A 26,389-nucleotide genomic window follows, 5' to 3' on the forward strand; every position below is an offset into this window, starting at 1 on the left:
TTGAGACTGGATTTGTGCGAGGGAGTGGGAGGGGGTTAGTTAGCTGGTTGGGGGGGGAGGGTAACTAAAAAAATCCCCCTAGAAATGCAAATTTTATTTGACCTACCCAGAGGAGTGGAAAAAGCACCAAAACCCACCCTCCCGCAAGACCTCCTCCCCCTCTGTTTTTAACTTTCATGGTATTACTAAAACAATTACATCTTCTTTTAGGCTTTACTTTATGGTCCCATGTCTCCTTGGCATCAAAAATCTACACATTTAAAAGGTACTTAGCCACTCTTATGAATAAAATATTATTTCTAAGCTGCACATACACCTATGCATAAAATAAACTTAGATTTAAAATAAATTCTAAGGATGTTAGAGCTGTAAACTGAGTAATTATCAAGACCAAGAGATAAAAGGCTTATACTTAAGAACTGAGGTATGAAATTTTTTAAATAAGCTATATATACTATGTTCTTTAATACTAAGCTTGTCTATCCTAAAACCAAACCAAACCAAACCAATCCAATTCCCCAATACCTTGGCATGATGTAAATCCACTCCATACATGGAGAGTCTCTTAGCATTTTCTAGGAACTGGGAATCCGCCTGTGCTGGAGTCAAGCCCCTAAAATCATTGAATAAGCCTTGAGTTTATTGACAAAAGAACCGAGAATCAAAACTGAGTGGAATCCTGGAATTCAGACACAGAAAAAACTAAGTTTGTAAGGTATCAATAGCATTTTTGCCCTAAAGGGAAAGTGTTCTTTCAGAGCATATTATATTCCTTTAGTAGAGATTTCCACCTTCACTCTTTCAAAATAGTCTAGCTGCATGTTGCTTAAAGTAATTCATATGCTCAGATAAAAATTTTCTCCAAAAGTTCTCTTCAGAGATATTAGTGAAGCTACTATTTTCAAACTGAAATTTTTAAACACATGAAAGGAAGAGGTTCTAGTTACATAACAAATGATTTCCAAAGTAACAATAACTTCAGCTTAGCAGTTTCACACATACTTTGAAGAGAACTGACATAAACATGACAAAGCATGATGATTTCATTTAATCCCACTGTATCTGACACACCTGTGTGTTTTGTGTAGCTCAGCTACTTTCTCTTCCATTTCTTGAGTTTGATTGGGTGCAAACTGGAATTCACTGATATAGTCACTGCGGTGCTCCTCTGGGTCGTGATCACCCAGCTCAGCCTGCAGGGTATATGAACCAAGGAGGGCGTGAGTCACAAAAGAACATGGCAGTCGACCAGAAGCAATATCCTGACGAAGCTGTAGGCACAAGAAATATCTGCAAGACAAAGAAAAGGGGGGAAAAAACAAACACACACACAAAAGAACAGAGAAAGTGTTACCAATGGCAAATTTATGAGATATAGCAGAATTTATCAAGATGTATGTAATCATATAAGCATATTTTAAAATAAGTCAATGCATTAATAATTTGTTACACGTTACGTTATTTGAGCATTATTGTTACATAGTAAATTTCACTTCCATTTGTAAGAGTCGATATTACTTTCATAAATAAAGTGAAGAGCAGGAAAAATTCTGATTTCCAACATAAATGAATGAAAAACTGTATCTAGTTTGTAACAAAAGCTGACTTCATTTCACATTGTAGCCTGCAGGTATCTAAGGTTTACAAATAAAAACCCATGCATTTCCTTTGACATTTCCCTTTGGCTTTAAAATTCTAACTTTTATATCCCTTGCAGTTCACGAGCTAATCAAGTTACGTAATACACAAAAGAAATCTGGTTTAGTACTGAACCCATAATTGCCTTCCTTAAACCATGTATGTATTAGAATTTAATATTTCAGGTACCGCATACAGTCTTCTACCAAATTTAACAAGTTAACAATCCACAGACATCCTACCCTAGCACAGACTTTTAATGCAAATAAAAAAAAAGTTTTACAAGTGAAGCTTAAATTTTAAGGAATTTAGCTTTAAGCTATAAGTATAAAAATGCTTTTATCAGTTGAACACACAATTGAAAAGTCAACCAGCTTGCTGAAAATTTTCAAACAAAACACAGACGGCTTCTTTTAAATACACTGCATACTACATGTCTTAGACTATTTCTAGTAATATATCAGCTACACACTTGTGTAACACTCTTATTTTGTGCAGAAGACTCATCCGATGTGATGTGTAGTAACATATATCCTGCCTCAGCAGAGTCAGCTAACTCCAAAACAAAACTAAGTGTTCAGGTTTTCCATAACTCCTGAAAAAATGAGTGTCAATTCCCTGCACTCTACCCACTGGTTATTTTAGTCTTGCAGTGCTACTTTTTAGGTGCCTAGTATCCACTGCTTTCCAAGTATTTTCTAAGAACTTTAGAAGAGAAGTATTTTCAGGTTTTATTATGTTTTATGGTTTTATTTAATGGATATGTATAAAACTACGTTTTCACCAACCTAGCCTAGATTATTACTGAAGTATCTTGGATGCCTTGAGCTTTGCTCTTAATATTAATACACCCACACCTTCAATTGTTATATAATAAAGCAGCAGCCTGACAATAAACCGCTGGCTTCTTTCAAATATGATCATTGGCATCTTACCTCCCGCCCAAATCATATCCCCACTTATCATTAAATTCTTCTTTCTCAGGTGTCTTCCTGAAGTTTTCACTTTGCCTTTTCAACCTTGTTCCAAAAAGCAGTTGATGTAAGAACATCTATAGCGTTCTACAGTAATAGCCAAACCTGTTACAGCATCCAGAAACTGAAGAAATTGTATATGGCCTTCAAATTAGACTAACAGTAATTTTTAAGTTTAAAATTAGGAACTATGCATACCTAGTGATGTCTTCAGTCAACTGTGAAGGATCAGGGGGATAAAACTTCACATTAAAGGTGAATATCCAAGGTAAACCTAAACATGGGAAATGTCCAATTGTTAATCTTAAACAAGTTGAGGCAAGCAAAGAAAGAACCTCACTGAAAAATGTTAGGCAGTCATATAAATGTTAGATCACTGCAATCATGAAGAAAGTTTTTTCCCTTTTTTACAGTGTATTAGTATGAAGCATAGATTATTTTCTTTATCAGGTAGTAACTGATATACACATACAGTGAAAGATTAGCATGTTAAAAATTATTTTTAAAGAATGTTTTGCTGTAAGTTATATAAATATCAGAAGACATTTTTAATTTGAAAACTACCATAATATATTAACACTTTTAAGATATTCTGTGTTCAAAGACACTTGCACTGAATTTGTGTTTGTTTCCAGCTCCTCCAAGGCTAATAGTCTCCTCCTGTTTAAACTGACTGTTTGAGAGACTGTACAGTAACTATGAAGATGAGATGTCAAAATGAGGTCTGCGTTGTATACAACAGAAAGATAATAAGTAAATTATTCATATTCGTACAGAATGCATGGGAGAAAAAATATTAGCCATTCCTCCTTTAAAATATTTTTTGAGAAACAGTATCTTTAGCAACTATAATAGCAATAATATTTTAAGTTTAAATTCTCATGTTAGAATTGTTAATACCACATGCATTTTTTAAGCAAAAGCATGCTTAAAACTAGATTAATAATTTGACAAAGCATAAAATGTTGCCTTTAGTCATAGCTCTAATTTTAAATAAATTTTTAGGATTTGAAAGCTGAAGTCACTCATCAATAATTAAAATACATTCTCAGAATATTACTCTACCAGTATTATAACACTATGTACAAGAGGAATACATTCATTGGAAAGCACTAATAACTTGACAAAATGTAGAACTTTCCTATTCAAACAGATTTTATTAAGTACAATGCAGACGTATATACGTACTAGAAAATCACAAAATAGGAGTCTAGGAAAAGATTTTAATAGTTTGGTTTTGCATGCTGCTTGAAAGCAAATGCAGTTGAGATTTATCATATCTTGCCAAACATAAAGAAAGTAAAACTACAATGTAGATCTGCTAAAAATAATGAAGAAAGATAAGAAAAGAAATCAAAATATCATTGAAACAATCAAGTAGCCATTTTTGTCTTTCTCTCGCCCCTTTTCTCCTAATGCAAATAATATTCTGGCAAAAGACCTAGCAAAACTAATCTTTGGTTAAAAAAAGGTAATTTTATAAAGCTTGTTAATGATTAATTTTGGACAGTAAACTATTTTAAAAATCTGAAATCATGCTTTGAAAAAATGTTTTTTTGTTGTTGTTATTAAAAATAAGACTGAAATGCCATTCCCAACATAACGCTAGAAGAGTGCTGACATTTTAAAGGTTATTTTCTTTAAAAAATCCTGTTTTGAAATTTCACAGCTGTTAAAGGTGAAGAGGTGTTTTGTGCCAAAATTTCTTATGTCTTTCAACATTTCAAAAATTATTTCAGTTTTTCAGACATGAGTATTCATTGGAGCACTTCAATTTCTGCTTAAGTGTGAACTTCATTCTCCACCTTGCTACTAAGTCATTATTTCCTTTTGAGAGCTCAGAATTTTGGTGTATCTTAATGTTCCCGGTTATCAATTATTTGTTAGAACAATGATAACTTTGCTTACAAAATAAGGCAGGACTCCTTAAACGAGAAAGCCAAATTTATTGGAGGTACGTGTAGTACTGAATTGGTAAAATATGGCTCATTGTATCATCTACTGCAATCCAGTGCAAGAGAGAATTAAGACAAAAATACCTTTAAAAAATGTCTAACACTAAACACTAATTAATACATATAGCATGACAAACAGAATTAAAGCTGGAATAGATTAGCCCACTTCCATCATTTCTCTCCCAGGGAATTAGGATCATTTAATGAAAAGCTGCTGATATTGAGTAAGCCAAACTGATGAAGAGAAGCAATTGGGCCAAAGTATCTATGCAGAAAGTGTTCAGTGAGAGTTGTCATGTTAACAGGGCTGTGGGATGGGGAGAAATGGATGAAGGATGTGTCCTTCCACACAGGTACTAAACCAGTCTTCAAGTTTTCCTGGAATGAAGCAATTTTTCCTTGTCTAAAATTGCAGTTAAACTAGTCACAGATTAATTCCTGCTTAACCTATTTCTCTTTCTTGTCAGCATTTCTACAGTTAGCTTTCAGAAAGCACTGTAGCCAGGAGAGCTAGACACTGTTTGAAGAAGGAAAAAAAAAAAAAAAAATCTACATTCTCTATAAAAAGCTAAAAAGAGCATAAATCCTTTGAGTGTATAGACTATGAAAAATTTCAGATGTCTACTCATACTAATACCATAGCTAATCCATTGAAAAAATGTTGTAGTTGACTTTGTACTAAATATTTTCTGGACGGTTCATGACTTTATATTTTGCCTGATTACTGAAAGCACATTTATCCCCTGAATATAGACTAGCAAGTGTATTACAATGTGCACAGTCTATATTTGTACTTCTCACTACAGCATACTGTTTATAGCTGCATAACCAAGACATACAAACATAATTGTGTTCACACAATAATGCACACTATTACTGCCGCTTTCAATTGGTGGCCAAGACAAAAAAATAAATAAATCTGATATTTAAAATGCTATTTAGCATTCTGTCCCTGATAAGGCTCTCTGTTTTGATGTTTAATAATATGGGCTATAGAAATGTCAAAAATATTTCTAGCCAGCTCGCTACCTCAAAAATGCTTCTGTGGCAACTTTAGGCACATTCTTAGAGAAAAAGAATGCAATATAACCAACCAGCTAGAAGCATACAATTAACATGATTCATCCCATTTAAACTGGGAAATCAGTGAGGGGTTTTTTTCCAGTAAAAGCTTCTTCTGGCTTTTACTCATGATATCTCTTGTATCTCAGCTAAGATTTTTACGGTACTGTGTGACTAAGACAGATACACTACTCACAGGCAGATGTAAAAATGCCCCATAAAAGTAAGAAAATTACTTCTATAATTTTTCTTAAATTACTGTCAAGAAAATAAAAGAAATTAGGAAGATCTACAGCTAGTCCACATTTTCAAAAATGCATAAAAAGCAGAGTACAGACAGTCCTGGTTGGACCGATGAGATTCAGCTCACAAACTCAGACATCTCCAAACAGCAAAACCTTTCTTTATAATTAGCAGACACACAGAAGCACTTCTGCAGGACAGCTCTTGCCTTGGCACAGGTACTTAGTTGTCTTCACCATCTATAAGCTGGACTCTAGTGTAATTAACTTAGATAAAAATTAGCTACAACTTCTACAGATATATAGTTATTTACATAATAGATGGATATAAAATAAAGTGACCCCCATATTTTGATGCCTGAGCATAACCATACATTTTGTTAGCATTAAAATCAAACAGCCAGAACTATATCTTTAAAATGCAAGACCTTTCCTTAATTAATTCTAACTTCCCGTAGCACTTTAAATACAAACTTTAGATTTCTTAAGTATTTTAGAACACTGTGCTGCAAAATTCTAAACCTGTGATAATGTTATTCTCACAGAATTGTATTTATGAATTTATCACCATCTGGTCTACTGTGTAATTTAAAAATATACCTATTTAACCATATCTTTATTCTTCTATATTATCCTCTTCCCTGAGCAGTTGTTTAGGCTGTGTTGCAGAATATACCGTAGAACCAAGAATGTAAAAAAATCCATTTCAAATCCATGACATTCCCAGAACTACCTTAATTGTTGGCTAAGTACGTCTCAAAGACTAGGCCAGTATTGCATTTGGCTGGTTTTAAGTTCCCCAATCTGAATGACTGGATGCCCATTAACAAAAGGATGTTGAGAACAATCTTCAGCATGAATAAAGAGAAAGGTTTAAATTTATAGCCCAAGATTTGTCATCCAGCTGCCTTACCTATTGTACTATTTCATCTGTTCTAATCCACTTCCATAGAATTACAGAGGATTTCCCTCACCCTCCTCAATAATTAAACTGAATCAAACAACAAACTGAATCAACAAGCAAATTAAGTTTGCTGTCTTCAGTCCTTCAGTTAATCACTCCTTTCTAAAAAGAAAACAACTTTTCTATCCCCATAACCATTCTCTTTTGACACTAGTTTCGTTCAGCCCTAGACTGCTGAGATGTAATTATATACATAAGACACCACTGACTCCCTTCATAGCTAACGAAAGAAAAGTGGCATGTGGTTTGATTCCCCTCTCAGGCACCTATTTCAGAATGCACTCACTCACCTCCTGAAAATGCCTGTTCCTTCAAAAACAAGTGCATTTACCTGAGGTAGACACAGTTAACCTAAATTAGATCAGATTAGTCATATCCTGGGTACAGTGATGAGTTTCTACAATCTTTCTGGCTAAATAAGTATTCTCTTGACAAAAGACAGTAAGACAATTTTACAGTTAATTTCAAGAGCAAAACCAGTTAAATGTATCCCTTATGTGGTGAGAATGCATAAAAACCCCCTATACCAGTGTATTCTGCCCTCAGAACATCCAAGTCCTCTCCATTTCTTACAAGATATACAATACAGGATATGCAATATGGAAGGTTTTTTTGCAGTAAAAACGCTAATTGTGCTGCAGACTAGAAATAGATTTAATTGACATAACAAATCTAATTTCCTTTTGGAAGAGAATGACTTACATGCACACTAAGAACAGGATATATCCCAAAAATAGTTTCAAAATTTGTGTGAAAAGAAAGATAACCAGGTCTACAACTCAGTTTCATATACTTTAATTACACAAACAATAAAAACAAATAATTAGGCTTACCAAGACAGATGGTTTAAACATTCACATCTCTAATCTTTACCCATAACTGTAAACATTTAAACTCCAGACAAATGCTTGATCTTCAATTGCAATAAACACTATGATTAAACAAGGTTTATATAGTTTACTCATTCAATTCTGTTATACTGAGAATGAGAGTTATGAAAATACCTATAAACAAAACTGAGTGGAATATCATGTGTTCTATACTAACTGCATGTACATCTCACACAGATAAATTCTCAAATTAAATTTTATATAAGGGTGAACCTCCCTACCCTCTGCAAAAATCTCAATTTGACTATTCCAAGGTCAGTTGCTACCGCTTGTACCATCACAATATTCAAGCTGAAGTTCTCCATTTTGCAAAAGCCTGAATCCACTTTAGATGTAGCAATTTTCAAGAAGATTGACACAGAATTGTAATTACCCCACCTGTCCCTGATTAAATTAATTAGAGGTTTTAACACATACAGTGGATACCCAATTACATGAGTTAAAAAAAGTCAAGAATTAATTTTCCTGAAGAGATCAGGCTGGCTAAAAGCAAACAAGCTTTTTGCCACCTTTGTAGTCCTGAGAACAGAGCTAGCAATTTGTGGATCACATTCATTAGCTGAAGTAACATCAGTAATTGCTGAGATCCGACATGATTGCCCAGCCAAAGGCTGACCTGAACAAATAAGAGATCACATAAAAGGCCTGAGGACCCTGACTTAGCAAGAGACAGCCTGATGCAGAACATTATTTGGGGGAGATTAAAGGATTCTTATTTTGTCTTCCCCAGTCACAGGTGGTACATATATGCCCAATGTGCAGAGTATTGGTATTGTTCACATGTAAGAGAGAGACAAAGATTGTTATAAATATTAAGTTGCAAACTGATGTGCTGAGCTCCACTTCCAAATTTGTCACCTTTGTGTGTTCAGATCAATGTGTTTGTCCAGATATGCTTATCTAGCATGCTAGTGCTGCAGTTTGTGCTGTACAAGAGAAAAAGAAATTAGTTTCTTCATTTCAAACGGACTAGTAGGTTTTACAGGTACCTTAAATTTATTATAATTGAGTATTTTTGTACATAAGTTTCCATTCTTGATTCAAAGACAAATATATTTAGAACTAAACCAGAAACAAAAAAAAAAATTCTGGTTACTTGATACTCGTGTAGCTGGGGGATAAAATTTATCTTTGCAGTACATTCCAATATGTGGAAACTTTAATCCACTGATTATGAGGAACACAACTGATAGTATGCTGATTACTTGCAAATTGGTGTAAGCAAGTTTCATTTTAAAATGCTTACAATGGTGTTCTTACTTGGTTGTTTGCCTTATACACTATGCCTGTCAACTCGGAAGTGCTATGGACCGGAGAAAAAAAATTCCAGTCATGATGCCTAATTCAAGAAACTGGACCTGATCTCCACTTAAAATGTAGATCTTCATGTTATATGAAAAATCACATCCCCTTAAAATATTTTTTATAAAGAGCTTTATAAAATCTACCTGGCTAGTGAAGAGTTTTGACAGAGTTTTATGCAGAGTAAAATAAATTCCTCATTGTGTATTGAGGATAGGAAGTAGAAAGACTTTTCACATGGATTGAGTCTGAAAAGCACTGTAGCAAGACATTCCAAGATTATGCTCTACTCCATTTCCATTCTGGAAATGATGGACATATCAAAAAAGCCAATGCTGGACTGACCAGTATTGAAGAATATACATTTTCTGTAAGACGTATTGATTCTCTTTTTATAGTTTCATATTCTTCTGGTGAGTCTTTGAAGTTAGAAAGTCCTATAGCAGCAACCATGACCGTCTTTGCAAGATGACATTCTCCATCCCATAACCCAAATATCAGCACAACGTTGAAAACCATCTACTGTTTCAGGATGCAAAAAGATCAACTATTAGTCACATACAATACAGGAATATTTGGGGGCAGCAGCCAGTATAACGGTTAACTTCTACAGCACAAGGCTGAGTGATTCTTTCTCTCCTTGGACAGTGGACAGAAATAGAAGCTTTGCTTTCTGTTCTAAGGCTGAATACGTGACTATCAGATGTAAATTGTTTGAATGCTGTAAGGATACATTTTAGTCAATATCCAGGCTACTAAGTTTATGAAGAATATTTCTGTGAGGAAATAAAAGGAGCATAACATCTGGATACAGAAGTACTTACTTCGAATTTGTCTCTTAATTTCCTTTGAAGAATCTAGCCAGTTCTGAAAAAAACCACACAACCAGCATTTAAAATCACTTCAGACTGAAGATGGTGAAGTAATTTCATACAGTGCAGTTAAAGTTTGTATTGTTCAGACATCTGTTCTATTTTTAAATAACCCAGAGAATTCTAAAATTGAACTTGGGATTTGCTAGCAAGTCTCCCCACCCGAGCACATAAATGAAACTGCCTAATGCCACTCCCTTCATGGTTGTCTTACTGCTTTAGACTATTTATACCCTTCAATTTTAAAGAGTGGACAGTCTTACAGTAGAGGTGGTCTAGCAAATTACATTTGACAAATGCAATTTTCTCTCATACTCCTTTTATTGACATAAGCAGACTTTTCAGGAATGGCTATGTAATCTCTACACATCTGTGCTTCCGCACCTATGTAGAGTTATACTTAAGATGATATTTCTCTTGATCTCCAGAGACTTATTATTCCCATCGTTTGTCTTAAGGTGTATACATTTTAGTTCTGATAACATTCAAAGGTGCTTGGAAAAACATAATCAAATTCCATGCTTTTTTTCTGACCTCCTCCAAAGCAAAGTTCTCTATGAACATGCATTATGTTAACACTGATACACTGGCAAGGTTCAAGTCTAGATACTCAGCTCTATTTTAGGCAATGCAAATAAAGTCACTTTTTCATATTTAGATGCCTCACTATTAAATGTGTTCTATCCTCAATACCAAAAGTATTTTTATGTAATCTGTGAAACCTATTAAATAGCTCATAGCATTTCAGTTACTACCAATATGGGGAAAGAGATTTTTTTTGTGACTGATCATCCAAAAATACAACTTTGGGAAGTGAGACTAAGAAATCAGTAACATTTATTCATCAGTAAGTCAGATAATCCTGTTTAATAATTTTACCCATAGATGTTAGAAAATAGATTGAGTGAGAGACTAGAAACATAAGCCTTTTAAATGCAGTTACAGTTACTGAGAATTTACTTTATACAGCGTTTGAACCTTTATTTCCCAGGGCCAGACACGCATACACAAGCATATACATGGAAGAAACACACATGCACACAACCAGCCTGCCAGCAGGACTTAGCACATTTCAAAGACAGAGATGTGCAATGTAGGGAAGAATTAGCAACTGACTTGTAAGGTCAAGGACAACATTTGCATTTCCACAAATCACTGCACATATTAGCAGCTTTAAAGTCAGAGGGGACCTCAGTGTCAGCACAAATGTTGCTAAAGGCATATCTCTACTAATGTTTCTTGCCTAACCTAGCGAAGTAGTGGATACTGGGTATAATGTGACTCACCTTTCAGTCTTTGGTATCAAACTCCAGAATCAACAATTGTTTTCCAATACCATATCCCTCAGTCTTTATTACAGGCTTTTCCACCCAAAGTCAAATTAACTTCAAGGAGACAAAACATGCTAGGCTACAGTTCTATGGGACTGTATGGATTAGGAGAATGTGGAACTGTATGTTTTTGCACTGGTGCAAATCCTTAATGTAGATCACTTCTGCTGATAAAGGATGTGGCTTCTATGAATACTAAGCTCCATGTTGTAAATGACCTTGGTCCAAGTTGATTTCATCACAAATGCAGCATGTATATATTAGACAAATACTGTTTACAAATTAAATGCAAAACCCACTTTTAATCATTTTTACAGATGTAATTAAAAAAAAAGGAATAATTTCACATTTCTTGCTTTAAGAAGTCTGCGACCTCTACATTTCATAGCTACTATAATTCTTCCAGAGATGCACAGTCCATAACACCATTACAAAGGAATAGATATAAAACACTCCTCCAAAAAATCTGGATACCATTTATTCTGCTTAAGTCAGAAAAAACTGCTATTTGTTGGAAGAGCCTTGACATGGAAAGGCCTTGGAAGACAACAGAAGTCTTCAAATAATTTTAGCTGAGAATCACTTCAGCTACAGTTATCATCCTTGGTTTTCAGTTTTGGCATGAATTCCATTCCAAAATGATACACAGCCATATTCTTCTAATTACAAATTTCACCAGAAGTAGCTTAAACTCTTAAATTTTAGAAAACGTACAATATAAAATAAAGTAAATAAGTATAGAATATAGTATGGCATAACTATAGCAGAAAACTAGGATTCCTGAGTACATGTTAATTTCAGTGCTTTAACTTTTATCACTATAAAGTAGGAGAAAAGAGCATATAATACAGAATATGCTGCAGGATGAGAAGAATAATCCTTTCTTTACAGAAGTTATACAGTTCATTTTCTGATTTTCCAAACCTGGAGTAAGTTTATTGGAAGCAGACTTTGCCACCAACTTTCATTACTGTTCTGTCAAATAAAATCAGATGCTTGTATTCCATATACATGCATAATTACAGGGGTGGGGTTTTTGCATCTGTGCCATTTGTTATGGATAAAACAAACACTATTGAAAGAATCTACCCTGAAATAGACCTCTTAATGCAGAATAGACAGGTCTGTCTTTCAAAACAAAAGACAAAGTGTATGCACACTACTTTGCTCCAGTAGGCAGAAATCTATTTGTTTGATTTGTGAATGGTAAGGTTATAGATGAGACAAAGTAATGAATTGTCAAAGAACAACAAAATGTTCTCTACCAGTACAAAAGTTATTTTGTACAAATCCAGAAAAGCAGCATTTCCAGCTGGGGCCCAGAACATAAGAGCAGAAGCTTTCTAACACTTCTGCAGGCCAATTAGTGGGTGAATGGAGCATTCATGAACTTTTGAGGGTGTAATGCAATGAAATCACTAACTAAACTTTAGACCAATAAATTTAACATTTGCAAAACAACGAAAGAAATCATTAATGAGTAATTTGACCTAAACAGTTTTAAAACGTGTATTAAAGCTAACAAAAATCAGTCTGATTTGAAGACATAACATCTCTCTCAGCTGCATAGAACACCCATAGAGAAAAGTTAATGGGACGACTCCTCCAATGGTACCCTGATGGTGCATTAGGGAGCAGCTCTAATTCAAAAGAGTGCCTGGCATTCAGTTTCCACACCCCACAGCTGCTGTCAAGTTCAACAGCTGGCTCATAAATGGCTGGCTGTGATGAGTGCACAAGAATGAGAAAAACACATCATTCAGCATTTAGTACTGACTGGCCTGGAGGTCAGAGATTTGTGGCATTTTAATCTGAAGAGGCAACAGTCATAACAGGAGAAAAAAATGCATCAGAAAGAACTGGTACTGAGATGAAAAAAGAATTCAAACTTACTACAGAGGTGAACAAAAGAGAAGGCCCTAAACCCAGTAAAAGTTCCAAGTGCCCAAGCTTTCTTTGGCAGCCGTTCCTGAACACAACTGATCAGCCCCCTACACTTCCATCTATTAATTAAATCAAAACATAAAATGTTAAATGTTTTTTTCTTCTTTTTAGAAGAATGAAAAAAAGTTGAGACACTTAAAAGTCTTAAGACAGAAATATTCATTAAAAACATACCACAAATATTTAACATACTGAAAGCAATTTAAATGGTCTTCATCCATGTATTTAAAAAATCCCTTTAATAACAAAAATGAGTGCTACAATCTTACTGACCACATTCTGTGTAGCTATACAATTCCAATCTTACCAGCACGAAAGAAATGGCAGTTGGGGCGGGGGAACTTTCTCAGCACACAACCAGTAATTTTGCCGTATTAAGACACTACAGTAGCTACCCTTCACATGATGTTTGTGCCATAACTGGTGTAAGAACTACCAAACACAGTGTTGTACAAAAGCCGTAGCTTTGAATTAGGTAACTTGAATGACAACAGCAGTAAAAATAAGCAAGCCTATATAAATGTGCACGTTACAGTACAGACTGTCCAACCCATAAAAGACTGTAAGCACTTAGCCAAGTGACTAATTCATGCCAAAGCCCACGTTTTCAAATTCTTCTTTGAGTATTCCAGGTATTCCCACTCACCTGGCAATCACAACTCAGAGCTGCACCAGAGGCATAGTACCATCCACATAATGGCACTTTGAGTACAATCTAGAGCATATGGGCTATCCAGCCAGAAAATATCTAAACCCCCTCCTTCACTGTTACTCGCTGGCATTCAAAATTTTGTAGTTCCCGCAGTTCACCATAAATTAAGCTTAATCCTGCAATAGAAAGTAGGACGTGGGAAATGCAAATCTGCTAGGGAAGACTCCTTTTTAAGTTTCTCCAAATAACACTATGAACTTACATTCATGAAGATGACAAAATCCAACAACTCTGGTTTTTTTTAGTCTTCATAACAAATTGGACCAGATTTCTCCAGAAGTTTTTAAATAAAAGCCTGCTGCTGTCCATAATTCAGGTGACAAGTGGTCTACTCTTCTTTTGAATAAAGTGCTAGACTTAGTCTGGGCATATAAATAATCGAACCACAGGGACTCCATTATCCAGATATTTCTTGCTTAATTAATGTAAATACTTCATTTATGAGTGTTGCTACAGTAGCACCTCCATAGTCAATGGACAGGGAGCTCAAGGACTCATTCAGGCTGAAAGGGACCTCTGGAGATAACTGGTCCAACTGTGATTCAAGGCAGAGTCAGCTTTGAATTAGATCAGGTTGCCCAGGCTCATATCCAGTCAAGTTTTTAATATCTCCAAGGATAAAGACATGAAAAAACAGATGGGATCTTTTAAAGGTGTGGTACTCTGTTCCTCCATTCACATGACTGAGGAATACCAAGAAATCTCTTAGTCCAACTAGAAGCACATTATAAAATAAAATAAAATAAAATAAAATAAAATAAAATAAGACACAACTCTACACCAATCCAGACTTTCCTGCTCTACTTTCAAAAGCCAAAGGCTCCCTATTCCACTTCCTAGGATCTACTGCAGTGGGCTATTTCCTGGTGTAGTTCAAGGATCCCAGGTCTGCTGTTAGATCTTTCCTCTCTTGCCAGAGATCAGACTGGTTTTTCATGTTATTTTGCTCTGTGTGTGCAGTATAGATTTTCAATAGTGAGTAGCACAAATAAAGGGATAACGTGATAATAACAAATAATAATTAAGATTATGATAGTATTCACAGAATCAACTGACATGCTCTTCATTGTTACACCAAAGAAGTTCTCATTTCTATAAATGGTTTACAAATCAAGAACAAAAATAAAATATCGAAGTAAGAATACATCAAGCCCATTTTATATATGGGGATCTTTAATATAGAGAGATTGAGTATTTTGCTCAATGCTGCAGAGAAAGCCTCGCAGAAAAGCAAATAACTCTAGAAAACAACTGTATTTGAATGGAAGTTGTCAGAAATTCAGATTTAATCAGACTACTAAATTAGACTTCATTTCAAACACAGTAGTGGGATGAGAAAGATGACCAAAAAAATGGAAAAGCTTCTAGACTAAGTATAGTACTCATGTAATGATGTTTCCTGCTACAAATACAGAGATTTAAAAGAAATACAATTTTTTCCACTTCAATTTGTAATTATTAGTCTGTTTTCTTCATGAGGGAAAATATGACCTCCCTCAGGTATATCTTTAGTTCATGCACAAAGTGACAGCTGGCTCATAACTAACTGTAAATGTTCAGATGCTAGGAAAAGCTAAACGGGCTTTTGGTAATTAGTGGAATGCATGCCACCAACTGATTTAAGTTTTTCTCAGCTCAGCAATCTAGATGTGCTCAACCATGCAACATGTAAGCAAGTGCAAAAGAGGACTGAAAATAAGTTACCAAATGGTATTTAAGAGATAGTTTTGAATGTAGTCATATCAAAACACCATTCATTTGTAAAATTAGCACCCAATACTGGTGATGGGCAAGCTCCAGTCTCATCTTCACAAATGCCAAAATTTTCTTTAAGTTTAAAATTAATAATAAAGGAACGCAAAAGTGTAATAGTTACAGACTTAGGGGCAAGATTTCCTTCATGTTCCTGTTCCAAGCATTATTAAACATACATGAGAAAAGGCCGCGAAATTATTGGAAAGTCAGGTAGAAGATTAATTTTTTTAAATTATTTATCATCCAAAGTTTTGTTTTCTTGTTTTTAGAAAAAAATGTAAGTAATTGAAGTTTTCAGAAATTTGGGCAGTTTTCAGACTGTTAAGGCAAAGATATTAGTTAAAATTTCCTATCTTCACGTGCAAGGCTGGCATACTGTTTTACTGTACTATTTTACTGTTTTACTATAAACCCTAACAGTTACTCAATTGCTTTTCTCAAAAATGCAGATATTTTAAATATACCCTCACTCTAAATAATAAATGGGCACTTTGTTAGGTATGGGCATACACATCTGTATCTTGCACATGTTGCAAGTTTACAGCAGACTAGAATTAACATTTTGCAACAGTTTACTCAAATGTTTGTAATGGTATACATTTGATACAATATACCTCACTAAACTATTGAAGTCAGTAGCAATGTAGAAAAACAAACTAACAAAACCCTCATACAGGCTTACCTTCTGATCTGAATTCTCATAAAACAACAGCCCAAAATAGTCCTTTTCCAGTAAATTGAGATGTTCACACACTTTGTCAAACAGCACTTGGCCTTTTGCTCTTTTCTGGAAAAAAAAAAAAAAAAGAAAAGAAGAAAAAATAAGAAAAAAAGAGAAAAGTACTATCAGTAAGTCAGTAAAATCCTTAATTACGGGTACTGTTATTCAATGATATTAGTCAGGAAAATTTAAAACATCAATAAAATAGACTATAAAGCTGTAGCTTTCTTCTGATACACTGTTCATCATATTTTGAAAGCTACACGTATCACCGACAAAAATAAAGACATTTCAGTTTTTTTCAATTAATAAAAAAAATTTACCCGAATGCACAAGGAAAATTCAGTACCTAAACTGATTTACATATTTTGTACCATTAAGTGTCACTAAATAGTTCTTAGTTTTTCTGGATTTTTATTTTTAAAATAATGGAAGACTTCTTCATGTGAGCCAACTTTTTCTATATTATTATCTTCTAAAAATTAATATACTTCCTACAGCGTTAATTTCTGTTAACCTGCATTTCTAGCGTTTTGGCGTACATCTCAAAGACTTTTATGAATCACATGATATGAACTCCCAAGAAAAATGAGGCACGTTATCATCTTCGAAAGAAAAAAAGACCAAGCAGACCACTAAAAGTCAGTGATCAGACCAACAGAAGTAGCATACAAGTGTAAGCAGAACATAAGCAACATGTCTAGCTGTCTATACTGCAGAGGTTTTGAGGGGCAGAGAATAAGAGATGAGGGCTGCCTTTTATTGTACATCTATGAACTCTCTCAGTACCCAACAAATCCATTAGATAACCCCAAAGAAAACCCCACTCTTGAAGAAGTTTATTCTCCCTAAAAACAATATTTGTGGAAGTTAGTAACAAAGAAAAAAATAACAAAGACCACATTTTTATTTGACGTTAGTTTCAATACCGTAGTCTGCTACTTTGTAATAGTAATCGAAGACTGATCATCATTTTAACACACTCTTAAAAAGGCTGCTTGCTGCAGCTCAGTATTACTACAGCTTAAGCAAATGGCAATTAGTCCTGAAGTTTTATCTGTTCTTCTTGTACCTGGAACCAGGAACATCAACAAGGGCATCCCATATCTCCCTAGTGCTGGTAATGAAAAGCAGGCCCAGGCCCTACTTCTGTGCTCCAGGTTTTAGGGAAAAGATTTGTGGTACTGGAGACAGCAGCTGACAGCAGACAAAGTTTCAGAGCAGACGGCTCACAACACATACTCAGGGGTGAGGAAGATGAGACTTTCTTTCCGCAGTTAAAATTTGAACATGAATGGCATGCAGTCTCCCGGTTTGAACCAACTCCGTCATGACTGTTCTGCTATTTGTGGCATTTACCAATGAGGCCACAACATGGCATTTACAGAGGCCTGGCAGCTTAAAGGAATTTTTGCATTTGCTAATCCTACAGATTTCAGTAGATGCCATACACCACTGCAATTCCAGAGAAACGCCATCAACTGCCCCTGTGTAGGCCCTGGCGACACTGCAGCCATTGTCCCCCGCAGACAGTGGCAGAGCGCTGACAATATGCCCCGGCGCGGCGCTTGCCTGCAGCTCAGCTCCACAGCACAAAACGTTAAGGCCGGGAGGGGAGGGAGGGGGGCGAAAAGAAGGTATGCACTGAACAAATAGTGAAGGCATTGTTGTTTTATTCCCCAAGAATCCAAAGCTTTATTTATTCAAGATCGCATTGTTCAGCAGACATTACAGTCCCAAAGATCAGAAAATTTTCAAAGAAACAAACTTATAAAATGAGCACATTTAGTAGCACAAGCATCACAGCGAGGCAGTGCAACTTAGAAGTCAGAGTCACTTTTGAAATGGGGAGCTGGGAATCTTAGAGTCTGTTTGGTACTGTTGTGGTTTAACCCCAGCCAGCAACTAAACACCACGCAGCCGCTCACTCACTCCCCCCCACCCAGTGGGATGGGGGAGAAAATCAGGAAAAGAAGCAAAACCCGTGGGTTGAGATAAGAACGGTTTAATAGAACAGAAAAAGAAGAAACTAATAATGATAATGATAACACTAATAAAATGACAACAGCAATAATGAAAGGATTGGAATATACAAATGATGCGCAGTGCAATTGCTCACCACCCGCCGACCGACACCCCGCCAGTCCCCGAGCGGCGAATCCCTGCCCCCACTTCCCCGTTCCTATACTAGATGGGATGTCACATGGTATGGAATACACCGTTGGCCAGTTTGGGTCAGGTGCCCTGGCTGTGTCCTGTGCCAACTTCTTGTGCCCCTCCAGCTTTCTCACTGGCTGGGCATGAGAAGCTGAAAAATCCTTGACATTAGTCTAAACACTACTGAGCAACAACTGAAAACATCAGTGTTATCAACATTCTTCACATACTGAACTCAAAACACAGCACTGTACCAGCTACTAGGAAGACAGTTAACTCTATCCCAGCTGAAACCAGGACAGGTACTTTCAAAAATTTTACTCTTCAGAAAGACAGATTACTTATTTCCCCTAAGAGTCTGACGTAACCACTTAGTTTTCCTGACAGCCTCGCCTTCAGCTTAATAAAAAAATCAGCAATATAAAGAGCTAAATCGAAAGCAGGAAAAATATAAGCGAGAGAGGGTTTGAAGAATCTTAGTCCGCTATAGATGCATGTAATAGATATAATTTTTCTCCCTAAATCATTGTGCACATCAGTGATCACACCTTGCAAAGGCATGTTCCACATATACATACTTCAGTAAAGGAAATCTCCAGATTAGTGCAGAAATAATATATGCTATCATTAAGTCAATATCTAGAGTCAGTTACTAATTATGTAGCTTTTTATAAACTTCATAAACTAAAAACCACAGTTAATATCAAGTCTTTGACATACAGAAACACAAAGCAGCCAAATTTACAGGAAATATATTGCAAGTATAACAGCAGAATATTGCACAGTTTCTTCTTAGGAAGTCATAGTTAACACAGAACTTGGATACACTGGAAATGTGCACTGTATCTTTAAAGATCTTTTTGTAAGTTTATAGCTCTTCCACATACGGAAAAACAGCCATGAAGGCCAAGTTATGTTAGTCTACATTCTAGACAGCAGCATGAAACAAGGAAGTAATAGCATCGGAAAGTGACATTTATAGAGGTCTGTTGTGGATTCAAAAGCATAAGAAGCCTCAGTATCAGCAATGGTTCTCATTATAAAATCCTACTTGAAAAATTAAAAGACTCCTAGTTCTTTAATAATTTTTTTTAATATTGTGATATAGTTTTAAAAAATCTGCAAAAGTATTTAATTTGCAAAACCAAACTTTTCAAGTGCAATTTCTTTGTAATTCCTTTGGGGACAGGCATTACTACACAGTTTAAATTACATGATAACATTTTTCTGAAAAACCCCATGCTCCTAGGAGTGTCTCTAAACAAGAACTGAAGTTACATAGAGAAGACAACTGTTGCGATCCAGTCATTTCAGAAGTTAGAAACTTTTAAATAGAAGAGCAGGGGACTCTAAGAAGGCAGCATCATGGTTTGTACTGTTTAATATTACTCTTTAAACTGGATTATATTTCTTTTTCTACCAGTTGGTTTAGCTGTCAAGTGACAGTCACAATCAGTATGTAAAATGATAATCGCTAACCTTATATATGTATGTATATGCATTTATGTATAGGTATATACACACAGACATATATGTGTATACAGCACAGCAAACATTAGCACTGAAAACAAGAAAATCTCCTTATTCCAGATTCTAATGCTGAAATGGCAGTAAAAGCCTAAGTCCATACTCAGCCCCCACAAGAAGGGGAGCATATTCAGCCTAGCTATACAAAAAGGCTGAGAAGTGAGGACAGGCTCACAGAGCCAGTAGTTCAAAACACGACAATACTCAGAACAGCAGTATTCTGTATTGCCCCCAAGTTACGCTTTTTTTTAAGTGAGAACATAGAAAGAATGTATGTAACCAAGGTTATTCCAGTACCGATTCCAAGTCTGTATTTAGACACCACAGACATCAACTCGTAATACAACCACTTCATAAAACCAGGGGTAACAAGGTTTCGGTCTTCTACCTCCTTCCCACAAGGAGAGCAAACCAGAGCAAGGCAATTGCAGCAGACATACAGAACGGAAATTTCTGTGCAGTTGGGAATTAGAATAGGGTATTATGGATCCATTTGGCTATAAAAGAATTACCAGCTACAAATGCAATATGAACACTAGTAATGTTCCTCACAGCTACCAGTTCTGTTCAATATTTTTATCAACAATCTGGATGCAGGAGTTGAATGCACCATTAGCAAGTTTGCTGATGATACCAAACTGGGAGGTGCTGTTGACTCTCTCAAAGGACAAGAGGCCTTGCAGAAGCATTTAGATAGATTGGAGCATCAGGCAATCATCAGTGGCACGGAATTTAATAAGAACAAGTGCTGGATTCTGCACCTAGGACAGAGTAACACCAGGCACAAGTATAAATTGGGAGAGAAGTGGCTGGAGAACAGCCCTGCAGAAAGGGATCTGGAAGTGCTGGCCAGTAGCAGGCTCAATAGGAGTCAGCAGTGTGCCCTGGAGCCGAGAGGGCAAACCGCATCCGGGGGTGCATCAAACACAGTATAACCAGCTGGTCAAAACAGGTGATTATCCCACTGCATTCAGCACTGGGGCAGCCTCACCTTGAATACTGCGTGCAGTTCTGGGCCCCGCAATTTAAGGATGTGAAGGTCCTTGAATGCATCCAGAGGAGGGCAAGAAAGCTGGTGAAAGGGCTGGAAGGAATGTCCTGTGAGGAGCAGCTGAGGTCTCTGGGTTTGTCTAGTTTGGAGAAAAGAGGCTGAGGGGCAACCTCATTGCTCTCTACAGCTTCCTGAGGAAGGGAAGTGGAGGGGGAGGTGCTGATCTCTTCTCCCTGGGATCCAGTGATAGGACACAGGGGAATAGCTCAAAGCTGCGCCAGGGGAGGTTCCAATTAGACATTAGGAAGCATTTCTTTACCGAGAGGGTGGTCAAACACTGGCACAGGCTTCCTAGAGAGGTGGTCGATGCCTCAGGCCTGTCAGTGTTTAAGAGGCATTTGGACAACACCTTTAATAACATGCTTTAACTTTTGGCCAGCCCTGAATTGGTCAGGCAGTTGGGCTAGATGATCATTGTAGGTCACTTCCAACTGAAATAGTCTATTCTATTCTGCTTCCTACCTCCTCCTTTCCCTGGCAGTACACGCTGAGGAAATCTCTGATGATGTTTCTTCCCAGCCCTGCACTAGCAGAAGGAATTGAATGGGTAATCACATCCCAGCCTAGGCATTGGCTCTGCCCTTCTGTGGGAAGGAGGCACGTACCTTCTGATAGGGGTGAGAGCTGCAGATCATCTCAAGATAATTCAACCATCTGAACAAATGTGAAAAAAGCATGTGTGAAGTACAGTTTTTGAGTCTTCTGCGTTCATCCAGTTTAGCTGAGTTTCCACAGGATGGCAAAACCCCACATCTCTGACACTAGTGAGGCTCAAAGATCAAGCCCTCAGTCTGAAGCAGGACATGCTCCTGAACTAAATGGTTACAAACCTTTTTGAGGTGAGCAATACCTGTTATTTCCCTGTGAATTTTTTTTTTCTCCTTGTACTCATTTTTAGAAATGTCTGAGCCATTTCCCTTGGAAAAACATAATAAAACAGAAAAGCCTCAGAACAACAGCACTCCATCAGAGCGAAGGTCCATCTAGCCCAATATTCTGTCTCCAAAGTGGCCAACTGCAAATGTCTGAAGGAAAGCACGTGAGCAGTGCAAGTCCACTTCTACCAGGGTCCTGGGGGTGCTCATAGGCTTCAATGGCTGGGAGTGGCCTGCCCTGGGACCCCCACCTACACCATCTCCTGCTAAGGGCCCAGGGGACATGTCTCAGCTCAGCCTGGGACCTTCAGTCCCTGCCTGAAAGACGTTGGAGGTGTGCCTATCTCTGACCTTGCCTCCTGGATGGGCCCGAGACCTGCACTGAAGAGAGCTGCTTTCCTGGATGGACCCCTCAGACCTATGTCATAGCTTGTCATGCATAACTATATGCATAACATAGCATAACTATTCTATTCCCTGTGCTTACCATGAGTTGAATAATGATGAGACTGTTATTTGCCTGAAGTGCCAGGGGGTTTTCAGCTCCAAAAACACTTTCAAGGACACATATCACAAAAGTTACAAGTGGAAACAGGATTTGATTTTATTTTTCTGAATCTGTTTAAGAGGCAATGCTCACAAGCATTAACACAATGCACAGGTGCAGCCAGGAGCAGGCTGATGCATTCTTCAGCTCAGCTTGAAAAAAACATCCCTTGCAGTCTGGCAAAGGCAAGGCATAGAAAGTAGAAGCAGGAATAAAGGGCAAGCAGTCCCTGTTTCCTGAAGAGCAAGAACTTGAAGAATGAGGATTAGTACCAATTACACACAAAAGAAGAGGAGGTGGTGTGTGGCACCCTGGGGTATTTTGAAAAGTATGACACGTATTGATGAAAAGCATACTTTTTGGCTGCAAAAAATTGCTCTGCTGTGCTTCTTGGCCAGTGATGCATGAAAAGTGCTCTCATGCCTGCCCCACACTTATATTGCATGCAGGGAGAGCTGGAAAGTGGCAGCTCCTGATGGTGCAGCAAGCCTGGAGCCCTTCCAAGCACAGGCTGTTTTGCACAAGCAAGAACACCTGGGGAAATGGAACCAAGGGAATACCAGAGCTCGCTCCCACTACAAACTTGCAATGGCAAAGAGAGCTAGAGAGCACCAGAGCACGAGTGGCACCTTGGAGGTGCAAGAGTAGCAGGCAACAACCTAGCCAAAATGGCCCAAAGAAGCCCTGGCAAAGGGCTGTGTTCAATGCTGCAGAGGAAGGGGGAGGAAAAAAAAAAAAAATGCCAGGGACTGTTGCCAGCCCATCGTGGAGGAAAAAAAAGCCTTGCTCCCCTCAGCTGCAGGGCACAAGAGGCCATCTTCATGGTGCATGAGCAGCAGGCAGTAACCTCACCAACCAGAGGAGTCCTGACAAGTGGTCATGCTCAATGTTGCAGAGGAAAGCAAAAACCCCCAAAGGACCAGTACCAATCTGCCCTGAGGGAAAATTCCTTCCTGACCCCAGAGCTAGTGATCAGCTATTCCCTGAGCATGTGAGCAAGACCTGCCTTCTTGTCCCACAGGCTGGTCACATCTCCCAGGAGATGCCCAATCCCTATTCTCCCTCAACCTAGAGCCATCTCAGGGGCTTCCAAGAGCAGCAAAATGGCCCTGGCCTGATCAACCTTGGGGGCAAGAATACTTCCCATGCCTGGCAGGACACCAGTGGGTGGCTCCAAAGCACTGGGACCCCTTGCAACATTTATGCATCCCATTTCTTACAGCTGCTGCCCCTGGCTCTGCAGGGGATGAGGACAGCAAGCTCTGCAGTGCTTCTCAAGCAGGCATGCCCTTGGTCTTGCCATTGCTGTCCAGCTGAAAAGGTCTGATAGCCTTGGACACCTCTACGTGTTGGTGGTTCTCAGCTCCTGAGGAGCTGGAGCCTGTTCCCCAGAGACTGAGGCAGGATTTCAGTCCATCACAGGAGCTTTGAATGTGGCCCCACCAGGAGCTGGCCTTGCAGTGGAGAACCTCCAGCAGCCTTGTCTAGCTTCCACTGTTCCTCCCTCAGCTCCCTCCTCCAAGTAATTCCACTGGTTTCTCAAGGACTTCCTCTTGGATTTCTCCAGGCTGCCTGTAGGCCAGCTCTGTTCCAACGGTGAAGCTGGGCAGGCTGGCAGCAGGACACAGGAGGATGCCCCCTTTACCCTGTCCCAGGGCATTGTGACTGCTGTGCTGCTGGGTGGTGGCACTGTGATATGGGGCTGATGGGGCCCCCCACAGCCCTGCCCACCACCCCTCCACCTAGCATCCTTTGGAAGATGGCCTTTGGGGTGCTGGCCCTGAGACAGTCCCTTGTGCCCAGGAGGCCCAGGGGGCTGTCCCTGCCCTTGGTGGCCATGCACTGGGCTCAGTAAGCTCTGCCACTCAGCTCCCAAGGACAAACCTGGTGTTGTCACTCTTCTCTCAAGCCACGGTAGAAACTAACCATGCAGCCCAGAGACCATCCTTACCAGCCATCCCCTCTCTGCACCAGAGCTTACATCCGTCACTGCCATGTGGTGAGGAGGACCAGGGACTTCATCTGGCTGGACACAGACCCTTTTCAGGAGGCATAAGGGGGCTGATTTTGGCAGCTGCAGCTTGGAGGAAAGCCAAAGTGTAACCAGAGCCATAGGTTGGGATGGACAGTGCCATTAGACTGCCATGGAATGAACACAGGCTTTAAAAAAACAAGGGAGCAGAAATTACACTGGTGTGGTGGAAAGGTTGGTTTCAGACCTAGAACACTTAGATCTGTGCCCAAAGCAGAGCAAGGCAAATGATGACTCTTCCAAACCATAAATATAGCCCATTACTGCTATCACTGTGACATCCCCTTTTCCCACTGAAACCAAGCTGCGCAGTTGGCTGTGTTTATACAGGATACAAAACTCACTTCAGCCACGGGGTAAAACTTTGAGCTCATTTGTGACTTTAACATTTCCAAGAGTTATTTGCCTACTTTGATTCGTGTGAAGATGTTCAGATCTTATGAAAACCCCGGCAAATCTCTTTTTCCTTCAGGATTTAGTATTTTGAGTATTGAAAGAGTAAGGAAGGTATTATTCTTGTCGTTTTGTATGTTGGTGCCAAAATTGGTATGTACATTCAGACTACGTAAATAAGGGCGTTTACACCATACATATTCATTTGGTTGTGGTGATGCCAGAGGTGAAAGAAAGGGGTTTGGTTCCCTCTACATGAACTTTGCAGAGATGTAGAGAACATCTTTCGGCTTTGAGATGACTTCACACATAAACATAACTTTCGGTGGTGCCTGTTGAATCTGGACCAGTATTTTTAAAATGTGTCAAATTTAATGTCCTCCCTATTTTTCTTTTTCTAAATAAAAGATGTCATACTTTAAACAGACCAGTTAAGTTTATTCAAACACTAGTCTACACATCTGAGCAGTCAGAAAATAAAGATTTGCAAAACTCAACTCAATTAAACATCTGTTCCATATCAAGATCATTCAGACTTTTCTTAATTCAGGGTTAAAAACTGATCTTAATTGTACATTAAGCACACATATTTTTACTTTGTATTAGCAAAGTGTAGGTAACCACAGAACCTATGTCAACTCTCATATATTTCAGTTGTTCATACGTGCATAAAATACAGCCAATGCTGGCATCCTTTAAATGCCTTTTGTCATAAATATTTAATTAGACCACTGACTGAATGCAGTAAACAAACCCAATAGGATCTTCATTTGCTTCTAACTAGTAATCATTATGCAGTTAGCACTTCTTTTTGTTTGTTTAAATTGTGTTATCCTCTACCAAAACCCAGATTACATTTAGCTCAGATTTTCTGCTTGTCTTTATTGCAGATCCCAAATTTAATGATGAAATTTTCTCTCAACTACCTAAGAAACCACAGAACAAGAGGAAAAAAAAGCAAGTTGATTCCCCCCCATGAAAGCAAGAGACATATATAGATCACCCTAAAAGATTAATAACTTACACCTGCTCCCACAGATGTCAATTACCAGGAAGGGAGTCAGTCAAAATTATGTCATTTGCACTGTGCTAAAAAACCAAATTGCTTCTAGAAATTAAATCTCAAACATTCCAACAGTCTGCTCACTCAAGCTATAAAACTCAACTGCCATTACATCTCATAAATATTACACTATTGAATCATGAACCTAAGTTATTTTACCCTTTAAAATGCTTCTGTCATTTCAAGTAAACACAAAGATTCAGTCCTTTACAATTTTTGGCAAATACCACTCAATATCTTTCATCCTCACATACTTTGACAAGTCTCTCTGATACACTTACGTGTGTTATCCCTACAAGTGAATTGAACTCTCTTTAAAGAAAGCAATAAAAGGTAACTGAAAGTTCCTAACAGTTCACAGCCTGTGAAAGTTGTTTTAAGT

At 37.9% G+C, this 26,389-nt stretch overlaps 1 protein-coding gene across 28 annotated transcripts in view; it reads right to left on the reverse strand.

The window, feature by feature from the left end:
* Window positions 1-26,389, reverse strand: part of EPB41L2 (erythrocyte membrane protein band 4.1 like 2) — a 133,021-nt gene that overhangs the window by 39,387 nt on the left and 67,245 nt on the right. For all 28 annotated transcript variants that reach the window (XM_052784339.1, XM_052784331.1, XM_052784342.1 and 25 more), the window contains 5 exons: window positions 16,324-16,428; window positions 9,852-9,894; window positions 2,811-2,886; window positions 1,072-1,290; window positions 526-613 (listed from right to left, as the gene is read on the reverse strand). In XM_052784339.1, the coding sequence (XP_052640299.1) occupies window positions 526-613; window positions 1,072-1,290; window positions 2,811-2,886; window positions 9,852-9,894; window positions 16,324-16,428 (531 nt within the window). The remainder of the gene's footprint in view (window positions 1-525; window positions 614-1,071; window positions 1,291-2,810; window positions 2,887-9,851; window positions 9,895-16,323; window positions 16,429-26,389) is intronic.

This window comes from Harpia harpyja, chromosome 4 (genome assembly GCF_026419915.1).
Source record: "Harpia harpyja isolate bHarHar1 chromosome 4, bHarHar1 primary haplotype, whole genome shotgun sequence".
NCBI classification, from domain to species: domain Eukaryota; kingdom Metazoa; phylum Chordata; class Aves; order Accipitriformes; family Accipitridae; genus Harpia; species Harpia harpyja.